The 26,031-nt window shown below is 47.3% G+C and overlaps 1 protein-coding gene across 2 annotated transcripts; it reads left to right on the top strand.

Moving 5' to 3' along the window:
* Positions 1-1,064: 1,064 nt before the first annotated feature.
* Positions 1,065-25,718, top strand: HGD (homogentisate 1,2-dioxygenase). 2 transcript variants are annotated; one of them, XM_027730365.2, is made up of 14 exons: positions 1,065-1,177; positions 5,890-5,961; positions 8,848-8,936; positions 10,655-10,760; positions 14,038-14,097; positions 14,574-14,665; positions 15,334-15,368; positions 16,535-16,614; positions 16,744-16,843; positions 19,180-19,304; positions 19,890-19,994; positions 21,132-21,258; positions 24,574-24,755; positions 25,350-25,718. In XM_027730365.2, the coding sequence occupies exons 1-14, from the start codon at positions 1,163-1,165 to the stop codon at positions 25,479-25,481; spliced, it is 1,320 nt and encodes a 439-aa protein (XP_027586166.1). In that variant the 5' UTR covers positions 1,065-1,162; the 3' UTR covers positions 25,482-25,718. The 2 variants fall into 2 exon arrangements, with proteins under 2 accessions (XP_027586166.1, XP_039244869.1); XM_039388935.1 differs by lacking the exon at positions 8,848-8,936 and having other exon boundaries at positions 1,074-1,177.
* The last annotated feature ends 313 nt before the right edge of the window (positions 25,719-26,031 follow it).

Raw genomic sequence — 26,031 nt, 5'->3', positions numbered from 1 at the left:
TCTTCTCCCTTGTGGCAGCCAGCCTATTTTGCCAGACTTTAAAAAGGGGCAGCTCCCAGTGGTTCTAATGTACTGCTCAGGATGGTGTGAGGAGGTGCCTATTTTTAGAGAAACCAAAATTATTTAAGACCTGTTCTTCTTGCAGCCTGAGCTCTTGCTGGCTGCAGTGGGGGTCACATGAGCTGGTAACTGCTTTGGGGAGGGAAGGCTTCCAGGGTGCTCTATGAGAGGAGGAGATACTAGGTTCAGGGTCACATTCAAATTTCCTAGAAGTTTCCTGCTGGCAGGACATATAGTAGAGCAGGTGATGGAAAGGGGAAAAAATACTGCTTTATTTATTGGGGGGGGGGGGGGCAAGGAAGTTGAGAATTCAAAGTAAAAAGAAAATATCAAATAAAATCAATTGTGGGTTTTTTTCCTTCTTTCTGCAACTTCTGGAAATGCAGAGCTACTTTCATTAGTATTCTGTAGCTAAATGCTTACTGCTGCTCCTTCCTTGGCAACAGCTTTCTTGAAAAATATTAATATTTCAGAATTTGTAAGTTCCCCTCACTGACTCTAATCACAGGAATACAAAATCTTCCCCTACTTTTGGCTCCAAAATGCTGTGTAATGTTGCCACACAATGTTTCACAAATAATTCTACCTTCACCAGGATGGGGATGCGATCCTTTCTATCCCCACTGTAACACAGGTCAGAAGAAATAATGAACAAATATTTGCTACACATTTAGAGCACTGTAAATGAAAATTGCTAGAGGTATAATGTATGAAAGAAGGTTATGAAACATTTCTAAATACCTTGTTCTAAATACCTTGTCTTCTCCCTCTCCCCATGTGTGGGAACTGCGACCCCTTTTTCAACATTTATGGGGAACAGGAGTGATGAGCAAACCCAGTCCCTCTGCCCTCCCGCCTCTTTATTATCTTCAAATCGATCCTGAGGTTGGTTCTGCAGAGAAGGGCTGGTGTTTGGTTAAACACACACCGGGTTGAGCAAACAGGTTGAAAATTCCCTTGGACTTTCTCACTTCCAGCACTGTCAGCCTGCCTCCAGCCAAGCTCAGTTGACCAGCGAGCAGGCTTTGCTTGGCAGGCTGCTTCGGCCAGATACCTGCTTGGGGTTTGTGTCTGCTCCAAGAGGAGGACAATCAGGAGGAGGATGACTGGCTTGCAGGTAAGAGGTTGGGTGTCTGTGCTGGCTGCGGACACCCCTTCTCTGCTCACACTATTTTTTTGGAACCTGTTTCATTGTATTGTGCCCCTCTTTTGTGGGTCAAGGTGTGTTTTTAAAGCTTTCTTTGGATAAAATATTTTCTTGTGTTTCTCCCCCTCTTCACCCCCTTTGGAAATCATTCTTGGTCAGGCTGTCCCAGCACAGGACCTCTTCATGGTGGGAGTTGTCCTTCCTCCACCCTCCATGTGCACCCCTCCTCCCAGCCTGGTGCCAGGGGGGTGTTTCCCCCTCAGCCTATGAAATCTGGCTGGCAACATCTGCCCAGATGTTGCAACCCTGACAACCATCTTCTCCAGCAGCCCAGGGGAATGACTCCATTCAGGCCAATTTCTTAGTACCCCTTGCAGGACACCCTGGCACAGTGAGGCTCTGGCCATGCCCTTCTCTCCAAGCCCCAGCAGGGCAGCTGGCAGGAGCCTTCCCTTCCACCATTTGCCAGAGCAGGGGGGAGTTTTGGGAGAAGGATGTGACGTGGTGGGCTTGTGCCTCATGAGTAGGAATATGAGACTTTCAACCCTGAATCTCATCAGCATCTCACTGTTGTTGTGGGGGACAAGCCACTCCGGGGCCATCAGGGTGCACAAGTAATGCTGCAGCAGACAGGAGTGGCAAGACCTCACCCCAGGATATGGTGGGTCTCAAGAGCTTGTGCCCGTTTCTCCCCAGGCTTCAGGGCTGTGACTGTTACTAAGCCTTTTCCTAGCCCTGGATATGCCTGGGATACATATATGTGCTCCTTCACCACCTTCTGTCAGGGGAAATGGCATCTTTGGCTGGGGATATTGGCCCTTGCAGCACCAGGGCAGAGCTCCGATTTGTGTGCTTTGGTTTTAGGCTGCAAAGAGGCTGTGGAGACCCACACAGAGGGTAAGACCTGCTTTGCCACAAATGCTCATGTCTCTGTTTCTGCATGTTTGTGTTAAACACTCTGGTTTTGACTGGACTGAGCTGATACATCTCTTGTCAAGAGATGAATATTGTTTTCCTGTGTCCTGCAGCAGGAGCTGAGTGAGAAATATATTATGCAGTGTTTGAAGAAGGTCTTAATTATTTTACTGACTATGTGTTCAGACTTCAAATGCCTTTTTCCCATGCCTGCTGTCTAATCTGGTGAACAAAAGGTTATGGTTTATAGGTCAGAGCATGACACCCATTGCGAGCACTTTGCTTTGCATCCTGGTTATTCCAATCAATGAGCTTTGCTGAATTTTTTATGCTGTGCTGGGCTTTTATCTCTCTCATTTTATTGAAAAACTGTAGAGCAAAAACCAAAGTGGAGTCAGATGAATTCCTAAGGCCCTGTTGGCATAAAAATCTACAGAATCTTGAACAAAATAACAACAGTAATTAAAACCAGAAGTGAAAACAAAGAGCTACAGGGAACATTTTGTCTAACAGAGAAACCACCTGCCCAATTACCACAGTAGTGTCCATGAACCTACCCAGTCTGGAGATATCTAGAACGTAGCTAGGTCTCTGGAGGCCAGGCAGAGACGTAGAGGGAGGTCCCTTTGGACTACAGTCATGGTGCCACTTTATGGAGAAGGTTTGGTTTCTATCTTTCCAGATATTTTTCACCCAGGAAGGATGCTCTGGTGCAGGTGCTGGTGCAAGGGGTCATTTCCCTTGGCTTGGGGGCACCTTGTGCCACACAAACTGAGAGGGAGGACGTGGACTCAGAGGGTTGGCAGGGAGAAGGGCCATGATGTGTCTGGCCTTTTCACTGCTGCTCCTGATTAGCCTGCATCAGCAGGGCTCCTGCATGGTGCTCCAGAGCCCTGGAGCATGATGACTCTGATGCTCACAGGGAGCTGCTGTAGCACAGCTCTTTTTGCAGCCCAAGTAATATTTGACACCAACCCCTATAAGCATGTAGAGGAGAGAAACCTCTCTGAGGTCTGCCACAGGGAAAGACAAAATAAAGCTGAGGGAACGAGAAAAGCCACACTGAACATCTAGGCAAAGCCCTGGAGCCACACTCAGGGTGATAAATCATCAGCAAGACATCTACCCTCCCGCAGCTGCAGTCCTGCCAATGTCTTTTTTTCAGCCCTCGATGCAGTTACCTGAGAATTTTATTCTTTTTCTTGGCAAGAAAGAATTGATTTGACCAAACAATGATGCAGCAGCTTCTGCCGCCACTCTCAAGGCAGCAGGGCTATGCCACCCTCTGCAGCCCCAGTGATGTGCAGCTGAGGAAGGCAGCAGCTCTCCATCCAGACCAGTGGGAAGCTGTTTCCTGCATTGCTGCACTCGGGCAAGGTGCTGTGCAGCACCAACGTGGGCATGGAGCAGCTACTGTAACAAAATGCTTGCTGCTGAGTTGGTTTTCTTTCCTTCCCCTGGCCCAGCAAGCAGAAGCAAAGGGACTTTTTGGAACGTGGATGGTCAAGCCAGATGTGCAGGTCACCAGCTTTTCAGCCTGAAGGACAGGGGATAGATTTGTCACATCAGAATCTCTGTGTCTTCTTCCCCCCTCACCCCAGCAACGTGGCAACGTGCTGCCAAGGAGCACGTGATGCTTGCCAGATACACAAACCCATCAAGGAACCACATAGACTGTTCCGTCCCAGCTCTCCACCAGCTTTAAGTTGAGCCTTTTGTAGGTGATCCTCAGAAAGCAGCCTGCACGCTGCATTAAACTTCTCCTTGCTGTGCTAATGGCAGAGCCTTTCAGGCCTTGCTGGCTGTGCCTCCAGAAAATCAGTGTGTTCTCTCCTCTTCCTCCTCCTCCTCCTCCTCTTCCCCCTTTCCTCCCATTTTCACCAAGGCTGCCCTGAAGGCAAATGCCCAGACCACCTTTATGTTACTGGTAGAGGAGTATGAAGTGTGGAGGTCTCAGTTAATTCTGGAACTGCTGCAGTCCCATCAGATATTGCTGCATTTCCGTTTAAAAGAAGCAAGGGGGGAAAGAAAGAGGGAAAAAAAATGCTCCAGTACAATACATTTGCCAAGGCTGCTTAGGTGACCCGCTGCTTTGCATATCAATATGCTTCTTGCGGAACGCAGCAGAGAGCAGCTCCTAGCGATGTATGTTCATTTGCAAGATGGAGAGAAATATCCTCCCTGAACCGATGGAAACCAGGATGTTTTCAGGTTCAGGCTGAGCAGGGCTTGCAGCCAGCCTGGCTCCCCTGGGAATGGCCTTTTCTTACAGGTCGCTGAAAGGGGCCTGAGGAAAACACATTGTTTCTCAGGAGGTTTCAAGCTTGCTCTCTTAGTGTCTGCTACATTTGGAAAATTGTAAGGGGACTGCAATTTGCCCAAGGCTGAACACTCCTGGGGGGAATAATCCAGGGGCTGTATAATATAAAAAAACAAAAAAAAACCAAAAAAAACCAAACAAAAAAAACACCACCAAAACAACACCAGGTCTAAGGGCTTTGTCTCAGACCTGTGCCTCTCGAGGTGTCACACCGCACTAAGGGAGAGTCCTGCCACTTGCCAGGGTTGCTCGGTGCAGGAGCCCGCAGGCAGCTACTGGGGCACAGCAGCACTGCAGCGACCCCGTCACAGCAAGGGTGTGTCAGTCAAGGGCTCCTGGGTTTTGCCATCCCGGCACCGCTGTATGAAGGTTGATGAACAGCCTGGCTATTCTTGCAGTACTTAGAGGGGAGCATTAATATTTAACTCTCTTCCCAGGCCACAGGGCTGTACTGTTGATCACTGCCAAAACACCTCTGCGTTCATGCAGAGTTCAAAAGTGCTGCTTCGTGCCTTTCTATAGGATCTGAAGGGACTGTATTTACATTTCTGACAGTGCAAAGCTAAGGTCTCTGTTATTCCTTCTTCCTTTGTGTGGCTCAGGCTTGCTGTGGGGCTTTTCCCAGTGCTGCAAATCTGGGACCCACACCCACCATGTCCTGTGGCTTTTGGCCACACTCAGACCACGGCAGCTGTAGGCAGGGTAGGCATGGCAGGTCATGCACGTCTGTTCCATCCATGGGTCTCTCGGGTATTCATTGCCCTAGAGAACCAGATTATCACCCAGTAATGGATTAATTCTTACTCACTACCATGATGGATGGTTCATGCCCAACTGGACAATGCTTATTTAGGGCAAATCAGTGACACAGTTTAACTTGGCTATGTTTCCCTTCCTCCCTCCCTCATCCCATCTATGTCCTGACCCTTTCCTTGATGAACACGGGGATGTATCACAAGACATGTCACCCAAACAACTCCCAGTTTTATTTCCCGAGAATCAGGACTCAGTGAACAAATTTGCTAGGCTATCTGCAGATTTTGGAACATCCATGACTCAAGCAAAGTCAGACTGAACTTGACTAGTGCTAGCACACATCCATAATGTTGGTGTGCAGTTCTTCCTATCCATCACCCTGTTGTTCTTGAGTGCAATATTTGTGTTGTTTCTCAAGTAACTTCATGGTGCAGAATGCAGTCAGAATAGACATGCAGACTTAGCAGGAGAGCAAATCCTGTCTGTGCTTCCCAGCCCACCACATGGTTAGCTAATGAAGCAAATTCAGGAGCTGAGAAAATGGTCTGTGGCGATATGCAAGCAGATCGCTTGAGAAAGTCTTAATGCATACAAAGAGCCTGGAAAAATGCATGGGGAAGTAATGGATGGGTTGCTTGGAGTTTTGCTTGTGTTTTCAAAATGCTGATGAGCTGTGTGGTTTATTTTACAGTACTTGTCAGGATTTGGAAATGAACATGTTTCTGAGGATCCACGCTGTCCAGGAGCTTTGCCAGAGGGACAGGTACTGAGCTTTTTTAAAGTGATTTATCAGAATGACATGGAATATAGTGAATATCTGCTCCCTGGGCTTCTTTTCATCTTAAACTGTTTCCTTTCTCTCTGCCACCACAAAAATCACCAGGAACCTTCTTTATGCAAGACTGAAATAATAAGATGCTGGAAAAAATCAGAATTAAAGATTTCCATTCATACTTTCTATTTTTAAGTTACTTGTGAGCTTCCAAATTTCACCTTGGGGGTTAGGACTTGCCTAAATTACCTCTGCTCAAGAGCGGGGTTTTTTCCTAAAGGAGTCTGCAATACTAGTGGCTCAGCCACACCAAGAAGGAAGCCACTGGCTCTGGAATAAACCAAAGCAGAAGCCTGAAGCTTGGCAGAGAGACATGCTTGTGCAGGAGAGGCAGCTTTTTCAATCTCTTTAAGAATCAGGTTTGATGAAGCTGACATCCAAGCCTTTGGCCAGAGAGCAGCTTTTTTGTAGGGAAGGGACATGAAGGCCTGTGGTAACAAACTGACAGATTCATTCTTAAAGGTCACTTCTGAACATGTTTGATGAAAATAAATTATGTTGGGTCGTTCTGTTTTAAAGAAAGGAATTGTGACCCATGTGGTGCTAGCCCCTTGATCTGCAGAGGAAAAAATGAAATCCTGAAGAATTAAAGCTTTCTCATCTCCCTTGTGCAGTCTTTTTCACAGCAGCACACATTTTAAGGCTACCTGTGGCTTCCCTTGGATCTCCTGTAAATGCTTGGACTTGAATGGCAGCACCTCTTCTATGAAGACAGGCTGAGAGAGTTGGGGTAGTTTGGTCTGGAGAACAGAAGGCTCCAGGGAGACATTTTAGCACCTTCCAGTACCTAAAGGTGGCCTGCAGGAAAGCTGGAGAGGGACTTTTTACAAAGGCATGTAGTGATAGGACAAGGGGGAATGGCTTCAAACTAAAAGAGAGGAGGTTTAGATATTAAGAAATTCTTCACTATGAGATTGTTGAGACACTGTAACAGGTTGTCCGGAGAAGTTGTGAATGCCCCATTCCTGGAAGTGTTCAATGTCGGGTTGGATGGGGCTTGGGACAACCTGGCCTAGTGGAAGATGTCCCTGCCCATGGCAGGGTTTTGGAACTAGATGATCTTGAAGGTCCCTTTCAACCCAGACCATTCTGTAATTCTATGATTCTATGGAGTAATGCTCAGTCAATCACTTGGTGCTCCTCTTCACCCTCTGTGCAAAGAGGCCAACGGGAAGCTTCACCCTTTGCTTTTCCTGAGTTCTCTGGATCTCCCCAGTTCTGATATTGTGCACGTTGTTTGCCAGCGTGGATACTAACATAAAACACAATGACACATTAAGTGTGTATATATGTCCCCCAGGTCTGCATGGCAGCCTATGATGTGCTCACAAGAAAGACAAACCACTGTGCTGGATCAGACTGATGGTTTGGCTGGCTCAGTGTCTTGCTTCTGAGGCTGGCTAGAAAAAAATGTAAGAAAGGGACACCGTAAAACTGGAAGATCGATAGTGGTGGCTACTGGTCTGATCAGGTAGTGGGCTGTGGTGAATGTGCTCCACCAGGTTTTCCAGAGTAGCACCACTTTCCAGAGGCAGACCCCTCCAGCTCCTGGCTCAGGTGCTCTCATCTGGCCAGAGTCTGGACTCAGTGTCTAAAGAGTTAATAAAAAAATGTGAAAATGAGCTAGACAAAAAAAATCTTCAGTCCCAGGGGTGGATTCTTTCTCCTAATGCAGTATTTATAAAACTGGCATCTGCAGTAGTGCTGGCTAAGATAAAAATTCCAAGGGCTATTGATCCCCCTGCTTCCCTGTATACCCATGCCGACAAGACAGAGTTTGAGAGTTGGAAGTTACACATATTATGAGAGCTCTACTTCTTCCTTCTGCCCACCTGTTAGGGCAGTGTTTGATACTGTGTGGATGGCTGATCCGCTCAGCTGCAGCACGATGACAGGATGCTGTACTAGATCTTGCAGGAGAGAGACTGGATAGCAAATGGTGTATGGCTGTCCCCACTGGGGTATTTCCTGCAGTTCTTGGATGCCTTTGCTTCTTCCTGATCTCAAAAAAATAGATGCTGGCCTACTTAGATCAAAATGTTTAGTTTCTGCTCTCTGAAAAGGAGGAATCTGTCCTTCAGTTATGAACTCATAAGGGCTGCTAAACCTGTGCTAGTTGTACCCACAGCTCTGCAAAGGGGAAAGTGCCCCCTTTGTACTCCAGATGAAGACTCTCACTGTGCAGAAACCCTGTGGAAAAGCAAAGGCTCCTACACAGGTCACTCAATGCTTTTGGGCAGCAAGCAGCATTGCCAGGAAGAAGCAGCATGACATCAAAACTGCTCTGGGCACCAGTTCCTTGGGCAGAGGGCAGGAGGAGAAGGGGCAGAAGGTTCAGTGCGTTCAGCTGCTGTGAGTCTTTATCAGCCCTCTGGGAAGCCAGCCAGTCACGATGCTCTGGGGCAACCTCCATGAACACTTGGTCTCAAAAAAATCTGTGCATAAAAGTGGTCTGCTTTGCAGTCTGTAAGCACTGGCAATGATTTTGTTTTCCCTGACGCTCCCATTGCTGACCCTGCCAAGCACTGCCCTTTGCAGCTTACCCTATATTGCTGCCTCAATGGCTATGCCAACTCCTTGGGGAACTTTTGTGACATGTAGGAATGGGATTTGGGGTCTGGCTGGTATCTGCATGGCATCCAGCCTCACAGGAGCAAGAAGATACAGCTACTGGGACTGAAGCACAGCCTCAGGAGAGCACACCACCCCATGGCATTGGGATGCCAGGTACCTGTTGCAGTTCTCTGCTGGAGGCTTCAGAGCCAAATCCCATGCTACTGCTTCTCATTCCTTATTTTTCCTTCTCCTCCCATTCAGAATAACCCTCAAGTCTGCCCATATGGTCTATATGCTGAACAGCTCTCGGGCTCTGCCTTCACCTGCCCCCGGCCCACCAACAAGCGAAGGTATCGTGACCCCCTGGCAGCAGGTGGGTGGTGTGGGGCACTTTGGGGTGAGCATTGGGGAGCAATGGAAAAGCTGCCTCAGTGCCACCAGTGCTTTCTGCAAGGCCAGACTGGTAAAAATCCTCTGCTATGCACTGGGAGAAGGGCAAGGACAGAAAACCACCGGAGAGGGAGAAGAAAGGCTTTGGTGGGGCAAGCAAGTTAAGAAAATGCTGAGAAAGGACCAGCCAGGATGGTTTCCTGAGCAAGGTGAGGGAAGGAAAGGATGCTCACAGAGGCCAGATGGTCCCCAGCGGGTCGTGTATGTTGTGTGAAAAAACCTCAGGATTTCAGCCCTGATGCTACTACGGAAACATCACCCTGTGACAGGCACTGGTAAGCACCTGATAGTGTCAAAACCAAGCCTGTGAGCAGGACTCTCCTCCTAAGGGATGTTCCTGCACCGTGTCTGGGACCAGTGAGCTGCTAGTTCAGGCTGTTCCCATTTTGGGGCTGCCCAGGGGCTCAGACCAGTGCCAGGCACCCAGCATGCAGTTTAACACCTCAGAAGTACTGGAGACAGCTTGTTCCAGCCAGCAGCAAACTTCCCAGAGCTCTGTCCCGGTTGTCATGCTCTGACCATGACCAGATTGCAGAAGATGGGTTTCTCATTTTGCTTCTCCCACTGTGGCTTTTCTGTCCCTTTTGTTGTTCATTCAAATGAAAAGCAAATGCATCATCTGAGATGCCTCTGCTCTCCAGGCTGGTGCCAGCTCTCAGCGTGCGTGGGAAAGGGATGAATCATTGTTTGCCGCAGGAAGATGTCCTTGATGGAATTTTTCCAGCTCTCAAGGGAGAGCTCCCTCTTCCTCTCTCCCACCCACCCAAACTGTAATCACCACTGTTAACACATCAAAGGCACTGGCAGACCTGCCTAGCTCAGGCTTTTTCCTGATTGCCTCTGCTCTCTCACCTGATTAAAAGCCCAGCTTTGGGCGCGGCTGCATTCCCTGCATGGCATGCGAATGCTGGCCATAGCTGCTGGAGCGGCAGGGGCCACAAGGGGCACAGCCGCAGGCACAGCAGGCAGCCAGGAGGGAGAGTGATGGCCCCGGGCAGCGACAGAGGTATGGGTGACCTCCTATAGCGGCAAGAAGCATCATATAAATATCTGGTCTTCACTGCATGGGCTCGCCAGTTGCCCTATGGGCATGACCAGCCAGGCATAGGATGCTACTCTTAGTAATCCATCCAAATTCAGATACAAGCTGTGACCTTCTGTCTCCAGAGAGCCCCTCTGTTCTTTCAGTTAGATACTGTGCTTATCCCTGTCTTGTCGAGCTGCTTTGTAGCTGTGTTTAAACAGACTTTTTTTTCCAACTGAGAGATTGTTGTATTTCAGCCGCAGAAAAAGCTTTATTTTTTATATGCATATGTTTGTGTGTAAATGTAGACATATGTAATTATATGTAAATACACATATAGATATTTACCTATGTATAGCAGGACAGGTTTATATTTAGAGCCAATAATAAAAGCCATCTCTCTGGAAATCTCTGGCTGTGAGCTGGTGTTTGATGTTTAATATTAATTTTAATATTAATATTATTGATATTTAATACACCTTTTGTTCCAGTTGCCACCAATGTAAATGTTATTTTAAGAGCTCTATCAGCCAGCAGCCACCCAGAGGTTTAACCTCTTCCTCAGGCTAATCCAGATGTTTTCCTTCTTTGTAGCTGGCTGTATCGAATCCTTCCTTCAGTCTGCCACAAACCCTTCAAACCTCTTGAGGACGGACACTTGACAAATGACTGGGATGAAATTGAACCTGACCCCAACCAGGTAACCATACTGGAAGGAGCCATGGCCCTGCCAGGAGGATGGTCAAATATTAAACTCACCAGGAGCACAAAGGCACTGAGCTGCAAGAGGTCTGAGGGGAGCCTTGGGATCGGGGGGTCTGGCCAAGGAGCAGGGTCGACTGTCACCTCTTCACTGTTCCTCACCTATGGGTCACCCAAGGAAGGACAGCCCGCTGTGCGATGCTTGTTGCTTCCCACCTCACTGGATCCTTGTGCTGCTTCCCAGTATGTCTGCAGTGTCATAGGGTTTGATCTGTGCCACCTGGAATCTCCCTTCGGGGCTCCTGTTGGCCACCTCTCAGTCTGCTTTTTCTTCTACTTCAGTGTCCCCCATCAAAAGCTCATCGTGCCCCAGCCCAGCCAGCAGAGCAGCAGCATGCCTCTGCCATCCATCCTCTCCTTCCCTGTGCTTTTGGAGAGGCTACTGGCTGCCAGCCCATTTCTCTGCAGCCCTCATGGGAAATCAAGCTTCCTTCTAGAGAGTCGCACAGAGGCATGGCATTTATCTTCCTCTGTTACAGCCTTGCCATCATCTTTAATCATGATTTCTTCCCTGCCAGCCCCAGAACATTTGAGTTTGCTAATCTTCTCCTGCTGTTCTCCTCTCAGCATCATCTCATGGTCATTGGTTTTCACTCATCTCAGGTTTTGCCCTTTGATGCATCATCATTAGGTAATTTCCAGCCTCCCAGCAGCCTCACCATTTGTCTAAATATTTTCCCAGATCTGCTGGAATATGTTTTCCAGCCATTGACCAAGGAGCAGTGACAGGCTCATATTTACATGTGTTTGGTGCTCCTTCACAGATGAAGCTCCAATGATTTCTGTTACCACCTCATCCATCCTTGATGCCTCTTCACAGCCCGCATCTACCATTACGGTTATTTATGATTACAGTAATTCCAAGATGCCCAGCTCTCAAGCATCTCAAGCCATTTACATGTAGTACATTTTTTACCTAAGGGAACAGCAAGAAAGCTTCTGCCCACTCTCTCCCTCACCGCTTTCAATGGCAACCACCAAACCCAGAGAAATTATTTCCTAGCAGTAAGTGGGAGCCACCTCCCTGCTTTCCTTCTCATCCACTCTGAAGCAGAGCCAGAGACAAGGTTCTGTTTGTTGGACAAGATCTACTCTTCCCTGCAGTGCTTTGTGTCTCACCCAGCTTACTTAAGGAGCTTTCCCAATTGTCATCCATGTGAAAAGATGGCCATATGGAGGCACCTTATGCAAAGCCCATTGAAGTCAATGGAAAAAAATACATTACCCTAGGACAATGGCAGAATTAAAAAAGACACAGAGGTCAAAACTGAAAAGGGGACAATGATGATGAAAATATATGGGGTGGCATCTGTGCAAGAAGTGCTGAAACAGAAGAAAGCTCTCCAGCCTGGAACAGAGATGACCTAGGGAAGCTATGATTGAGAGGCAGGGAAAAAACAAATACCAATAACAAATGTCACAGTCAGAAAAAAGAGCATAAAGTGTGGAACATCTTGCCGGAGGATGCAGGTGGGTTCGAAGAGTGATTGGGAGATAAAACCTATAAAGTAATAGTAAGCACAGAGGTGCTGTATCTCAGCAGCGTCACGGGTCATAGAGCAAAGAAACAACACTAAAAGCTTCCCCAAGCAGCTGGTGCTGGCTGGTGCTGGCTGCTGTGTCTGTCTTGGTTGTTCTTCTGGCTCAAGACATTAATTCTTTTCTTCTTGCACCTCTAAAACCCAAATGGAACAGAGATGCACCGGACAAGCAGCACACAGAGCTTGTGGCTTTGCAGGTGGAAAGCCCTTGAGAGGAAAGGGACTAAACACCACTGAAAGTAAAACCTGTGGCTCAGCACTTCACTAACGTGTGTGAGGTGTCAATACCTCACAAGAGTCACATCTGATCTGATCTTCTAGTGGGTGTATTTATCACCATCCAGAAATATGCGGCTTCTCCAGCAGCTTCTTCCCCTCCACCCAGCACCCCCCGCAGTGTGACCCTGAGCAGGCACTGGCACAAAGCCGCCAAGGTCTCCTGGGGAGGAAAAAGTGCCTCTACCCAGCAGTGAATGGGATGGGGGGAGGAATGGATGAAGGATGGATCCAACCAGGTGACCCAGGGCTGCTGCAGCAGGGTTGGAGAGCAGAGCAGAGAGGGCCAAGCTGCAGGGCCAGGCCTGGGATGCAACTTAATTAGGAATGGGCCCCTGCTTCACTCAGCTTTACCATCAGATTCTCTCACTGGGTACAGTTGCCTGTTTCCTCCCAAGGCTGGATTTCCAGGAGAGCCTGAAAAGTTGCCTGGGCACCTACATTTTGACTTGGGTTTGGAAAACTTCCATGAGGCTTGGGGGAATCCCTTTCAAATTTAGCTGAAATTCGGCATAGTCCATAATTTTTTGGAGCAGCAGGCACAGACACAAAGTACTATAAACTGTTTTCTCAGGGCACCAGCCTAAAAACATGCTAAGAGAGACCACATTGGGTAGATAAAAGCAAAAAAATATTCTTGAGGTTGCCCAGAGTTACAGGTACTTTCATCTGGGGTCAAGCATATCAATGCAGGGGTTATATCTGGCATCTGGCCACATCAACATCCTCCTAATTTGGGGTGTTTGAGTTAGTCTGCACTGACCCCTCAGTGAGGGGCTCTCAGCTGCAGCACCTCATTCCCAAGAGCTGCAAAGACCCTTAATATTACAGTAGCAGCAATAAATACTTTGGACTCCTCTGGCACCTTCTGCCAGAGGATCTCAACAGGTTTTGCAAAAAGTAATTAGTGCTGTTCATGGCTCTCCCTCACGCAGGTAGAGTTATTTCTGCTTCTTATGTGGGGAAAATGAGGTGGAGCAAACAGGAATGTTATGCTTGGGTAATGGAGGGACTGAATCATCCAGAGTGGAGTGGAGCACAGGACCATGACAATTTGGCTGTGAAAAACCAGCTCATCTGAATTTCTTTGCTCTCAGTGGTGCTGTTAGTAATAGAGAGAGACACAGGATTTTTTTTTAACTTTGGGACTCCACAGGCCTGCCAACTATTTTAAAAAATTATGATTAAAAATTAAAAGGGCTCCATAAATCAAAAAATTCAAAAAAAATCAGACTACCTGTAAACCAGATTATCAAGGCAAAGAGGAAGGAGAGCTACCTCAGCTAGCAGAGGGCAGGGAAGCAGGGAGAGGACAAGGGTATGCTTTCTTTTGAATTACCACCATTTGTGTTATGATCACTGGCATCTCTTTCTTGTTTTTTGTTTGCTGCAATCTAGCTGCGATGGAAACCTTTTGAGATTCCAAAAGCCCCTCACAATAAGATCGACTTTGTGAGCGTAAGTTGGGGGACCAGGGCATCTGGGCATCCTCCATCTCTGTTCCCGCTCAGGGGGTAGCAGGGCACACGAGATGCTCAGCATTGAGATAATAGTGGTGATTTTGAAACTGCTGGGCTTGCAGAACACTCATGGGAGGGGAGAGGAGCACGGATTTCAAGCAACTTAGAGTGGACAATTTTCTTCATACCCTTTCAAGGAACTCTCAAAAAAAAAAAAAAAAAAGCCCCAGTCTCCAGCTCTCCCCAGATCCCTGGCTGGAAAACATCAGCTTACATGAGTTTTAAGAAACCCTTAATATATTAAAGAAAAGCCAACATATTTGACGAAAGGCCATACACAGAAACACTGGTAGTAGTATGGGAAGTGGGGAGAAGGGACGAGCCCCAACAAAAGGGTCGGATGAGGGGAGGAAAGGGGGCTGCTCCTGCTCTCCTGCCTGCTGCTCGCTCCTGATGCTTTGGATTTGCCTGCAGGGACTGTACACCTTGTGTGGTGCCGGTGAGCCCAGAGGACGCAACGGCATTGCCGTCCATATTTTTGTCTGCAACGCCTCCATGATCGACAGGTCAGTGGCTGCTGCTCTGGGGGCTCGGGCTGCTCCAGGCTGGCTGCCTGCACATGTAGGTCTGCTGCCACCATGCTTGAGTCTACCTGCTCCCAGCATCACTGTCTCTATATCCCTGTGTTCCTTGTGTGCACAGGCAAAGGTGCTCACAGTGTCCATAGCAGGTGTTTGTGAAGCAGGTTGTGCTCAATGGGCAAGCACTGGGGTAGGGGTTGGGGAGCCACCAAGAGAAGCTTGGTGGGACATGGGGGTGGATCAAGAGGAGATGTGTTGGATCCAGGTGCTCTTGTCCTAGGGACTGGAGCTGCTCCTCAGAGTTCAACACACATGCAGCTTCTGACGGGCATTGCTGCTCCTTGCGGCAGCTCATGGGGGAAATCAGCCCCACTCCTCAGTTTACAACGACTGATGTGCTCATGGCCACGAAGACACACACATGGTAGAGGTTGGAGGATGTCCTGCTTCCAGGCCAGGCACGTTAAACCTCCCTGCTTCCTTCACACCAGACAGTATGTTGCATTCACTGACCTGCAAATACCATTTCTGGGGCCAAAGGGAGATCTCTGCCATGTCAGTCTCCCAGCTCAAAACTCCCCAGCTGTGGCTGTGGTGTGCAAACGGCCTGGGGCTTACACCACCTTGACCTTCCTGTTTGCCTTTTTCTTTAGATGCCTTTATAATTCAGATGGTGACTTCCTGATTGGTGAGTTGATGTTTTGGCCTTTCTTTCCCTCACTTGGTTCTACCTCGGTTGCCACCTGCCTGCCTCTTTGTTCTTCCGGAACCTTGGGCCCTACATCCAAGATTTGGAGGAGAGGGTTGGCTTCACCCTCATTCCATGTAGATTTGGTGGTCTGGCACCAGCTGGGCTGTTGGGCAAATTGCACTGCTCCTGTGCAGCTCAGAGAGTTCACCTCTGGGACAGACCTTAACTATTTGAGCAGTGACCCTGCTTCCTTGGCGCAGTGCTCAGGGATCATTTCCCAATCCTCCCCAGACTGGTATTAGACACGCCACAGGCAGAGGTTTTCTGGAAATCATAAACCTCAGGATTTCTAAACAGCTTACAGTTAGATGCCTTTGTTGCTTCAGCCCAAGAGTATTTGGCACAGCAGCTTAGCTCCCACGCTCTGCCAGCCTCAGGCAACCAGACTACCACGGTGAGTGTGGAGATTGGCACATAAAATCCGTACATTCTGAAAAATATTCTGAGCGGTATCAGAAGCCAGATATTTGCTTGTATCTTTCTTGACCAAGGGACAGGAATGCCTTCAGGTCACCAACAGGAACATTTCTCCCATCAAACAGCTATTAAATTGTTCTTGCTTACTTCCCTCACTACCGTGAAGTAGAAGTGCCAGGACAGGTTTTGTAAATCTGCTAGTTTTTCAAGTCAAAATTTGAGCTCTTCTGTGCCAGGACAGTCATAGAAAATAATGTGGATGTTAGCAAAGCATTGTTTCTACCCTCAGGAAAAAGTTATTCCAGACATCTCACACTGCCACAGCCATGACAAGGATGGGTGTCTGCACTGTTTTATGTGAAGATCATGAGACAGACAGGTGTGACCCCAAATATTTCAAGTCCTGTTTATTTAGACTGTGGTGTAAACCTCATATCAAAGGGCCACAAGGTGATGGCCCACACAGGTACCTTCTGTGCTGTGGGGATGATGGGGCTGGTCTGGAAGCTTTCACTCCAGTGCAGGCATCTCAGCTGCAAAGCTCTGCATGGGAGCCTGGACCCATTGTGTAGCTCTGTCAGAAAGAGCCCATTGCTCTTCCTTGGAGCCTGGTGCTCTGGCAGGGACGGAGAAGGTGCCAGTCACTTTGTTACTTCAGCTCCTCTGCCTGCATTTTGTTTCCACAGTGCCCCAGCAAGGAAAACTGCTCATCACAACCGAGTTTGGGAAGATGCTAGTGGAGCCCAACGAAATCTGTGTCATCCAGGTAAGGGCTGACTGTGCCTTACCTGTGGCTCAGAGCCAGACATTGGAGCAAGCCAACTCCTACACTCAGCTGCTTGTTGTTTGTCAGCAAAGTCCTGGGAGGATCCTAGTGTCTTCCTTTGTTTTCCAGCAAGGAATGCGTTTCAGTGTGGAGGTGTTTGGAGAGACCAGAGGCTACATTCTGGAGGTGTATGGGGCACATTTTGAGCTGCCTGACCTGGGACCCATCGGTAACAATCTCCTGTTAGACCTACAGTGAATTTCATAGGGACAGGCATGAATTGCAAGCCTAAATCCATCCTTTTATATCCTATGTAATACATCCTCCCATGCATATGCTCCTTCACAATGATGGTTTCCAACCCAGCACTATTAGTCCCCAGCAGAGCAAGCATTCCCGAAAAAATGTGACAGCCTAGTTGTCCCAAGATTCCCCTGGCACCAAAGGCACTATTTATATCCTACCCTTTTATCTACTTTCTCTTTTCCCTTCTGGCCTGAGTGTCCCCATCTGCTGGCTCAGAACCTATTCCTACTGAAAGAAACTCAAAAGGTCATCACCACTGATGTCTCTTACTTACAGACAAGGCATCAACTGGAGTAATAGGAGAGAATTTATGTGGTAAAAAGAAAGGCAGATTTCAGAGGCAACAGATATTCTTGAAGCCCTGCTTAAGATTTAATCGAGTGGGTTTTTCCCCCCCACCTCTTTTAACAGAGGCAGCTTGGAATTCTAGAGTGCCTTAGTGCCAGAAGCTGCTCCCCTTGGAGAATTAGAAACCAATAAAATGAGCAGCAGAGGGCTCAGATCAGCAACACATTCACATCTCAGTGTTGTGCTGCCAGGGCCGATCTCCTTTCACTGAGTGCAGGTCTAGCTCTTATAAATCACAGATCCTCTCTGTCAGCTGCCTCCTGCTCTGTGCATTGTCACAGATCTTGAAGGCACAGCCTCTTGCTGCCATGACAAAGATATTGTGAGGGGGCACAGCATCTGAAGCCCCAACACCCACGTTGTGATTTCCCAGCCAGCTTTCTGGCAGTGCTCAGCTCAGGTTATGTCACCTTCCTTGTCCCTGGAGTGCTTGCCTCCAAATTTATCTTGCTGAGAAAAGCGCCTCCTGGTTACTGCTACTAAGATTGTCTCAGTGAAAGGAAGTGAAACTGCTCTTGTAACAGCTAAAATAACTACAAAACCAGCTCCAATAGTTCTTCACTTTCAGACAGGTGTTTTGGGCTTGGTTGTTTTTCATTTTAAGTTGGATTGGGATTTTTTTCCCCACTTGACTGAGCTTGTTTCATAACTCTCAGTGTGATTTAAAAGACTGGCCGTGCTTCAAGTAAACTAGATGTTACCAATCAGTAACAAGCTTGGCATGACACATCTGCATTCAGGGGGCATTTGCAAACATCTCATGGCCGTGGCGAAACAGAAGCTGGTCATTTTTGCAATAGAGAACCAACCCAACTTGCAGCTGTTTAATGGGACCTCATTTGAGCATCTCTCCTGTATGACATGCTGGGCACATCTTTTCCACATGGAGCGTACAGTGATTTTTCAGCAGCTTGCCTTTCAGCTGCAGATTTCTGCCTTCACCCACTTATTGTGGTCTGTGCCTGCTCCACTCGATTATTGATATGGTTGCCCTAGCCTGTTTGTAACAAGTTTTCCCATTAGCTAGTTTTTCAGACACAGTTGGACTGGCTTTGATGGGATTTTTTTTTTTTGGTCTCCAGAAGGTAGGAATCTATTATAAGGTTTACTTTCTGGAGAAAAGAAAAAGAGTGCACTTGCCTGTAAACCTTTTCAGGAGGTGGTAATTATAAGAGCTCCTCTTCTCACCACCTACCTGCCTTCCCCTCAGAGACCAAAATCCTTTGTATTTCACTCTTACTTTATTTTAACTTCACTTTTCACTTGAAAAAAGTGACAGCTGGAGAAAAGCAATGACTGCTAAACCTTAGCAGCAGGTAGTAATGTCTGCATTTTTATCCAAGAAATTTAAAACTTCTTTATAACAATAATACTAACGAGAGGAAGAAGAATGCTATAGTATCCATATGGTGTTTTGCACTTTGAAAATGCACTCCTCACACTGAGCAGCCCCCCAGTACGCCCAGAGTCTGTAGGTATCACTATTTTATTACTCATTTTGTAAGTATTCAGAAATGTATTTGGCCCCCTCACGACATGGCTCATAATTTTTGCATGGCTAAGCATCCAATCAGCAGGATGTCCAGGAACAGAGAGCAATTCACCCTCTGTTTTTCACTTAATTCCTAGTTGTTACATGCATTTAAATGAGGATGATGTACTAATCTTATTCAGAAGGCAACTAGGGGAGACCTGTCTTAGTCACAAAAGGGACTTAAATGCTAGGATGTATTACAATTACCTCCTCGTAGGAGCACAAGTACATGACTATTTCAGGTTTTGTGGTGGGCCAAGAAGCAATAAGGTCATTCACAATGCAGAAAGGCACCCACAAAGCCAGGAAATTGTACCAGTCTCTCACTTCGCTACCAGGTTGCTCAAAGAGCTCTGGCATCTCTCCTTCTTTCCCAGGAGCCAATGGCCTGGCCAACCCACGTGACTTCTTGGTGCCCGTCGCATGGTATGAGGACCGCCAAGTGCCGGGGGGCTACACGGTGATCAGCAAATACCAGGGCAAGCTGTTTGCAGCCCAGCAGGTGAGGATGCCCTGGGACAACAGGTAACACTGAAACTCAGTGCCAGTGCATGGCCTGGGATATGCAGCTGAGTAGCATGGATGTAGTCTCAAGAGGTCCTTCTGGGCTTTATGGAATAGAACTGATCCCTTGTCTTCTTGTGTCATTCATCTTCCCACCTGAGGCTCCTCAGTCTGGGGAAAAAGTGTTAGTGAAGACTCGGTTGCCCAAAGACCCAGTGATGTTCTTTGCCTCACTGTTCCCATACGTTCATAGTGGCAGAGAAGAAAAGAGGAGCTGGGGATGTGAAAAGCCAAAATTTTCTAACCAGAGAGCCAGTGTTGCAGCTTGCCTTGTCCAAGCACTGCCTGGGCATCAGAAACCCTCTGAGACTAAACCTCAGAGGGAGGGCTGAGACTCACCAAGTGGAAATGCTGAGGAAAACTCCCATCCTCACAATGTCGAGCTGTGCCTAAAGGGCTGCCAGTGTACCTCTCATTGGCACTAAACCCATTTTTCATTTGGGAGAGAGCAGTGTCCTGCATATGTGCAGCATGTTGGAAGTCTGTGTGTGGTAACCTTCTGTCTGTCTCTTTGCTTTGGTAGGATTTCTCCCCCTTCAATGTTGTAGCTTGGCATGGGAACTACACGCCGTACAAATACCATCTGGAAAAATTCATGGTCATTAATGCTGTTGCTTTTGATCATGCGGTAAGTTCTGGAGCTGGGCAAGGCAAAGCATTACTTTGTGGCTACCACACCATCCAAACCCACCCTGAGTTCCAAGGGCTCAGCACCTCTTAAAAAATACATTGTGCTCTAAGAAACAGTGTGAAATCTCTTGTGCTGCTTTCCCTGAGCCCAAACCAAGCTCTTGTAGAGCAAGACTTGTGGTGCAAAGACATAACTGGAGATTGATCAGCTTCTTAAACAGCTCTATACAGCTTAGCATAGAATTTCTGTGCCCTGGAGGAGGGATGAATACTGAAGCCAACATACACCGTGCAACTCAGCAAAAAGGCTGTTGCTTCAAATTCTTGCCTTGATTTATTTCTTGCAAATGGACAGACTCCTTCCCTGGATCCTCTGAGTCCAGCACAGAAATTAATTTGAAGAGCTGGCAGCTTTCATTGTTATAATTTCTAGATCTTATGGAAAATAACTAAAGCCAAAACTAATGTGAGCAGCCCTTCTAAAAAGGAAACCAGCCCAGTGGGAGAGGTGCCCACAGCAATGCAAGTGGGTGTGCAAGGAGATTGGAGCATTTCTAGGGAGAAAACCAACAGACAGTATTGTTTAAACTCCAGAAAAACCTGCCAGGAGAAGGATGGTTTTGGGATCAAATCCCAGAAAATCACTTTACTGGACTAGAGACTTCCACGAGCCAAAATTTCTTCTCCCTATTGGTAAACTAACAGTCATGAGGCTAAATGCCTCCAGCAGAATGGTCCTGTCCCCTGTAACCGTCTAAGCAAAAGTTGTGGTTTTGTGGTAGAAGTGCCAGAGACTGCTCCTGGAATTGCAGTACCTTATCTTGCAGGGCTGTTCACTCCCTGCATCTGGGCCTCCAGCTATGAGGGCATCATGGCCAGGATGGGGAAGGATCTCCAGCACTCAAAGGAAGAACCATCCAGTCCAATCTCTTGTCCCCCATATTCAGCATGGGATTGAGATGCTGGGTGCTGTCCCACGGGGCCCCAGATCTCATCTATAACACCAGGTGCAGGTAGAAAAAGTCTTTCGGCAAGGGAGAGGTGCAATCAGTCATGTTTACCACCTGGATGACATGAGTAGACAGCTCTGAGCCCTGCTTTGTTTCATGCTTTTTGCTTTGGGTTTTTTTTTCAGGATCCTTCTATCTTCACTGTCCTGACAGCCAAGACGACCCGTGCTGGAGTGGCACTCGCTGACTTTGTCATATTCCCCCCGCGATGGGGGGTAGCTAACAACACCTTCCGTCCACCATACTACCACCGTACGTCTGCTCAGTGGGCTTGAGCTCAGCACTACAGAAAAAAAAATAAGCCTCCATTTATCTGAGAGCATATGCAGGGAAGCAGCAGTTCTGATTTGTTGCCCTTGGCTCAATTAGTCAGCTTCTTGGAGTCAGTCAGTCAGTCCTCCCTGGAAAATGAACAAATCCAAAGATGTGCCTATTTAGAGCATCTCATGAAAACTCAGAGGCGATGGGCTCATTGTGTCTACATAGATGGATGTGTCTGTACTCAAGGGGGTCCCAGAGAGACCAGGTGCATATTGAACTTGGCATGGTACAAATGCGTCAGATATTGTCCTGTCATCCAGCCATGAATTGCTTAATATCTCACTAGAGGACATAGATAAAGAACAGGGGAAAGGAAAATGTTGTGTTACAAGTGGTGAGAAGCACAGAGGGGTGTAAAGCTGGCACTTGTGTGGTGAGATCAGAGTTACAGCGAAGGAGTGACTTGGCTCTCCTGAGCCCTTCATCACCACCTGCACAGCGATGGAGGTACCGCTGCCATTTAAGAAGACAGTGATCAGGAACAGGGCTCTTTCTCAGGCAGGGCATTGGTTGATGATTTTGGGATTTAGTTGCCATCACCAGAGCAGGTTTGTTTTTGGCAGTTTCTTGGCTTCTTCTTGGCAGAGCATGGCAACATGTTGCATTGAATGGGTGCTAGAAATCCAGTTCCCCACATGGAACTTTCCAGTGTGAGGATGAGGCACGCTGCTCTGTGAGACTGAGGGGCAAAGCTTGGCCACCCTGCACCCCTTCTGTCAACAGCTAAGAGGCCCCATCTCAGGAGATATCAAGTGGCCATACTGTGGTCACTTTGAAGTGCTGCGAGGCTTTCTGCACACTTACTAACCACAGTTTAACAGCCAGCTCCTCCTGTTACTTAGACTACTTCCAAGCATCTTGGAGGCTGGCAGAATTAATGGCACTTGGAAGCACAGTAGACGCACCTGTGCAGCCAGCTTAGTAAATCCCACAAAGTCCTGTCCTGTCATTCTGATTTCATTTGCAATAATGAGGGAGACATGCGAACATGTCTCCTGACTGGTTGGTATAGTGCCAATTAACTTTTATTAGATGCCAAGAGGTGAGACACACTGCTGGTTAACCATGATGAAGTTGCTGCTCATCAGCAAAGCTGTGCTAACTTTATGCAGATGCATTGTGAGCCATAACAAATATGAAGTTGTTCAGCCTTGCTTTGTCTGTGTTAAAACCAGCTGAAATAACTCTCCTTCTCTTGTCCATGTTGTGATGATCTAAGAGTACTTATGCAGACAGCTACCACAGCTACTCACTTGACCACAGTACCTTAGCCACAGGCTTCAGCACTAAATTCACGATGAGCAGGTTGGTTGTCTGCTCTATGCCAGCCATGGAGGGGAAGAGCTTGAGCTGGTAAGGCAGACATGGTGATAAGTCAGTTATCAAGACACTGCACATCTTAGTTCCCTCTGAATTTAGTGCCATGATGAGAATCTCGTACCACAAAGAGAGTTGTAACAGGACTGAGCAAGTCTGGGGTAGTGGAATATTTAGCTCAACAAGTTCAATGCTGCTGAAGACTGCCCTCTGCATATATTGTACAAGAGGCCTATTTTGTGGAAAGCCTGTGTTCAGAGAATTTTGGTGCATCCAAGAGTCATGGGTTTTGTCTTGCCTTAGCTTTGCCCCAAGTATAAGTATAGCAGTGGTGGTCCCCCATACACCATAACAATTTCACATACAAAGGTGGCTGTACAGCTTATAAATACGGACTTCTCTTGGCCACCTTTACATCCTCAAAGGCTGTGAATTACTCTGTGTACTTTGGAACACAGGCCGAAAAATATCTGATGCAGTTTTTATACCATGGGCATATACTACTTCTTTGTCTGAGGGAGCACTTGTGTGATTCTCATGGGGGATCTAATACCTAATGGCCACTAAAGGATTTTAACTTCACAACAGCCTGCTTGTAGAGACAGCACTATTTTACTGTTAGGGATTAAAGGCACACGTAAGTCATTGGGGGTCACATAGGAAATCTGCAAAAGAATAAGAAACTGGACTCAGCTCATCTCTTAAGTTCCAACCTGGTTTCCTACTCACCTGCCCACTCTTCCTAAGAGATATTAAAAGTCCTGTTGCAGACACATTGATGATCCAGCTCCTAGGGTCTGTACTGCAGCCTAAATGTGCCAAGCACAGTACATGAGTGGGTTCAATGAAAAGCTTGTAACAATCCAGTTTTACATGAGACACTGACAACTTGGGATGAAAATTAATGAATGTTTGCATACATATGTAGGCCAACTCTTCTTTGAGCTAAATTAGTTTTGTTTTTAAACATTTCAGACCCTGGATTGTACTTAACAAAGACAGAACTAGTGGTTAAGAAGGTCTATATATAACACAGCTACAGAAGCGTGGCCTGGTTTTGCAAAAACTGACTGCTAAGCAGAAAGCTGCCATATTGTTTAGTCACATCAGGTCTACTAAAGCTGAAAGCTTTGGAAGGCAGCTGTTAAAGTACTTTCCTTACAGGGAGCCTAACTCAGTAAGTACTGAATTATTAGATATAGCCATCCTTACCTAAGTTAGTGTTACTAACTTAGATTAGTGTTACTAACGTATATTATTTCATTTGTTTCAGAGGGTCTTCTTAAAGAAGAAGACCTTCCTTAGGGAAAGGCAGAATCCGGTTCCTTGCCTTTGGGCACACAGTGGCTGTAGTAAGATAGGTAGATACTGCATGAATCAAAAGCATAAGCTAGTCAAGCATCTGCTGCACTTGAGGTGGTAGAAGAGTATCAAACAAAATAATTTCATGCTTATAACCTGGGACAGCAGATGAGGCTCCCTCACCAGGCAGGCATTTTGTGTCTGTAGCACAGAGCTTCCTTTCCGGCACTTTAAGATCTCTAATCTAAGTGTGTAAAATTAGGTTACACCATGCAGTCCATATGCTGGTGTAGTACTTAAGAAGCTCAAGGTGGTAAGAAAACCACAGGTCTACCTGTGCATCAATCATTTGGGGATTGATGGAACCACCTTCATTAGGGTGATTCATAATGAAGAAAGAGTCTTCATTAAGGAGCTCTGTTTCTGAATCCAGATAATAAAATCCTGTACAGCTTTAAAAGCGCTGCCTGTAGAATCCCTGATGTGCCCTCACATGATACCCTTCTAAGGAACTTCCACTCCACCCTCAACCTGGCCCAGCTAAGCTCATGGGTTTCAAGGAGCTCACAGCATAGCTGTGATCCCTCCCAGTCACACTTCTTTGCAAACTCTTCTCTTTGCCTCCAGGGAACTGCATGAGTGAGTTCATGGGGCTCATCAAGGGCCACTATGAAGCAAAGGAGGAAGGCTTTCAGCCTGGAGGCGGCAGCTTGCACAGCATGATGACCCCTCACGGGCCGGATGCCGACTGTTTTGAGAAGGCGAGCAAAGCCAAGCTGGAGCCTGAGAGGGTTGCAGACGGGACCATGGTAAGGAGCCAAAGGAGCTAGTAAGACTTTGAATACAGCTTGGCATAGTGCCACTCTTAAACTACAGCCTAGTACTGTAGCATTTTGGCAAGCTGGAAAAGTACTTGGACCCAAGTGCTGCAGCATTCACCTCCCTTACTGATCAGCACCATTCAACTCGCAGGAGCTCCCCTGGAGACATACGATGGCAAGCAGCTTTGATCATCTGCCCATGTAAATTGTTGCCTGTGCAGGAAGCTGGGAATTTTCAGACTGATTAATTGAATTTTTGGACAAAGAAGCGAACCCCTTGACTGTCCTCCTGTCTCTACCCCTAAAATCTAATGATGATTATCAACAGACCTTGAACTAGAGCTTTTGGAAGAACCTGGCTTGTCTGGGTGTGCAGGGAGTCCAAAGTCACTCCTGAGACGTGACTAATACCAGCATTGCAATGCCAGATAAGATCTTTCTTCCCCTGGGTTGATCAGGTTGGAGACAGAGCCTGGCAGTGCTGGACCATGCATACAAATCCTGTTTGTGGCAGAGCAGACACCTTGCCTGGATTTAAACTCTCTCTCTCCTGCCCTAACCTACCTTCCCTCTTCCCAACAGGCCTTCATGTTCGAATCATCCCTCAGCCTTGCTGTCACCAAGTGGGGCCTCCAGACCTCCAACCGCCTAGATAAAAACTACTACAAGTGCTGGGAACCTCTGAAAAGCCATTTCAACCCTAAATGCAAGTAAAGAGAAGGTGCTTGCTGTTTGCAACACATGAGTGAAGGCAGGGAAATCCAGCATACCTACGTGTGATGGCACAGTCAACTCGGGCAATGCAGAGTGCCCTAGCACAGAACGGCACTTCCAGCAGCCACCGAGCCACGAAAATGATCATCCCTATGTAACTTGGGAAATTCAGTAAAAGAACACCATTATTCTTAACTTTCAAGTATCCAATTAAAGCTTTCCTGGTGACACACTGAAGCTGAAGTACTTGCGTGTCTCTCACCATACATAGTTGGTGTGAAAGCTGCACCTTGTGTGGACACAAGGTGACAGTCGGCTCTTGTTCAGAGGGTTTTCAGAAAATACAACCCCACGTGTCTTTCACAGGGAGAAGCTAGGGACTGACAAAGCATTTCATGCTGTCTGTATGGGAAGAGCTTTACAGAGCCGAAGGCTCTATCAGACCTAAGCCCCCTATTAGAGCAGAATACTTCAACCTGCTCATCTGTGGAGGGTTGCCAAAGGAAAGACTTGATTGTCAGAAAAGTAGACCACAGATGAAAAAAGGCTG

The sequence above is a fragment of the Pipra filicauda genome, unplaced genomic scaffold (genome assembly GCF_003945595.2).
Source record: "Pipra filicauda isolate LSUMZ 115617 unplaced genomic scaffold, ASM394559v2 scaffold69_size3009148_pilon, whole genome shotgun sequence".
NCBI classification, from domain to species: domain Eukaryota; kingdom Metazoa; phylum Chordata; class Aves; order Passeriformes; family Pipridae; genus Pipra; species Pipra filicauda.
This window is presented reverse-complemented; position numbering and strand designations above follow the sequence as displayed.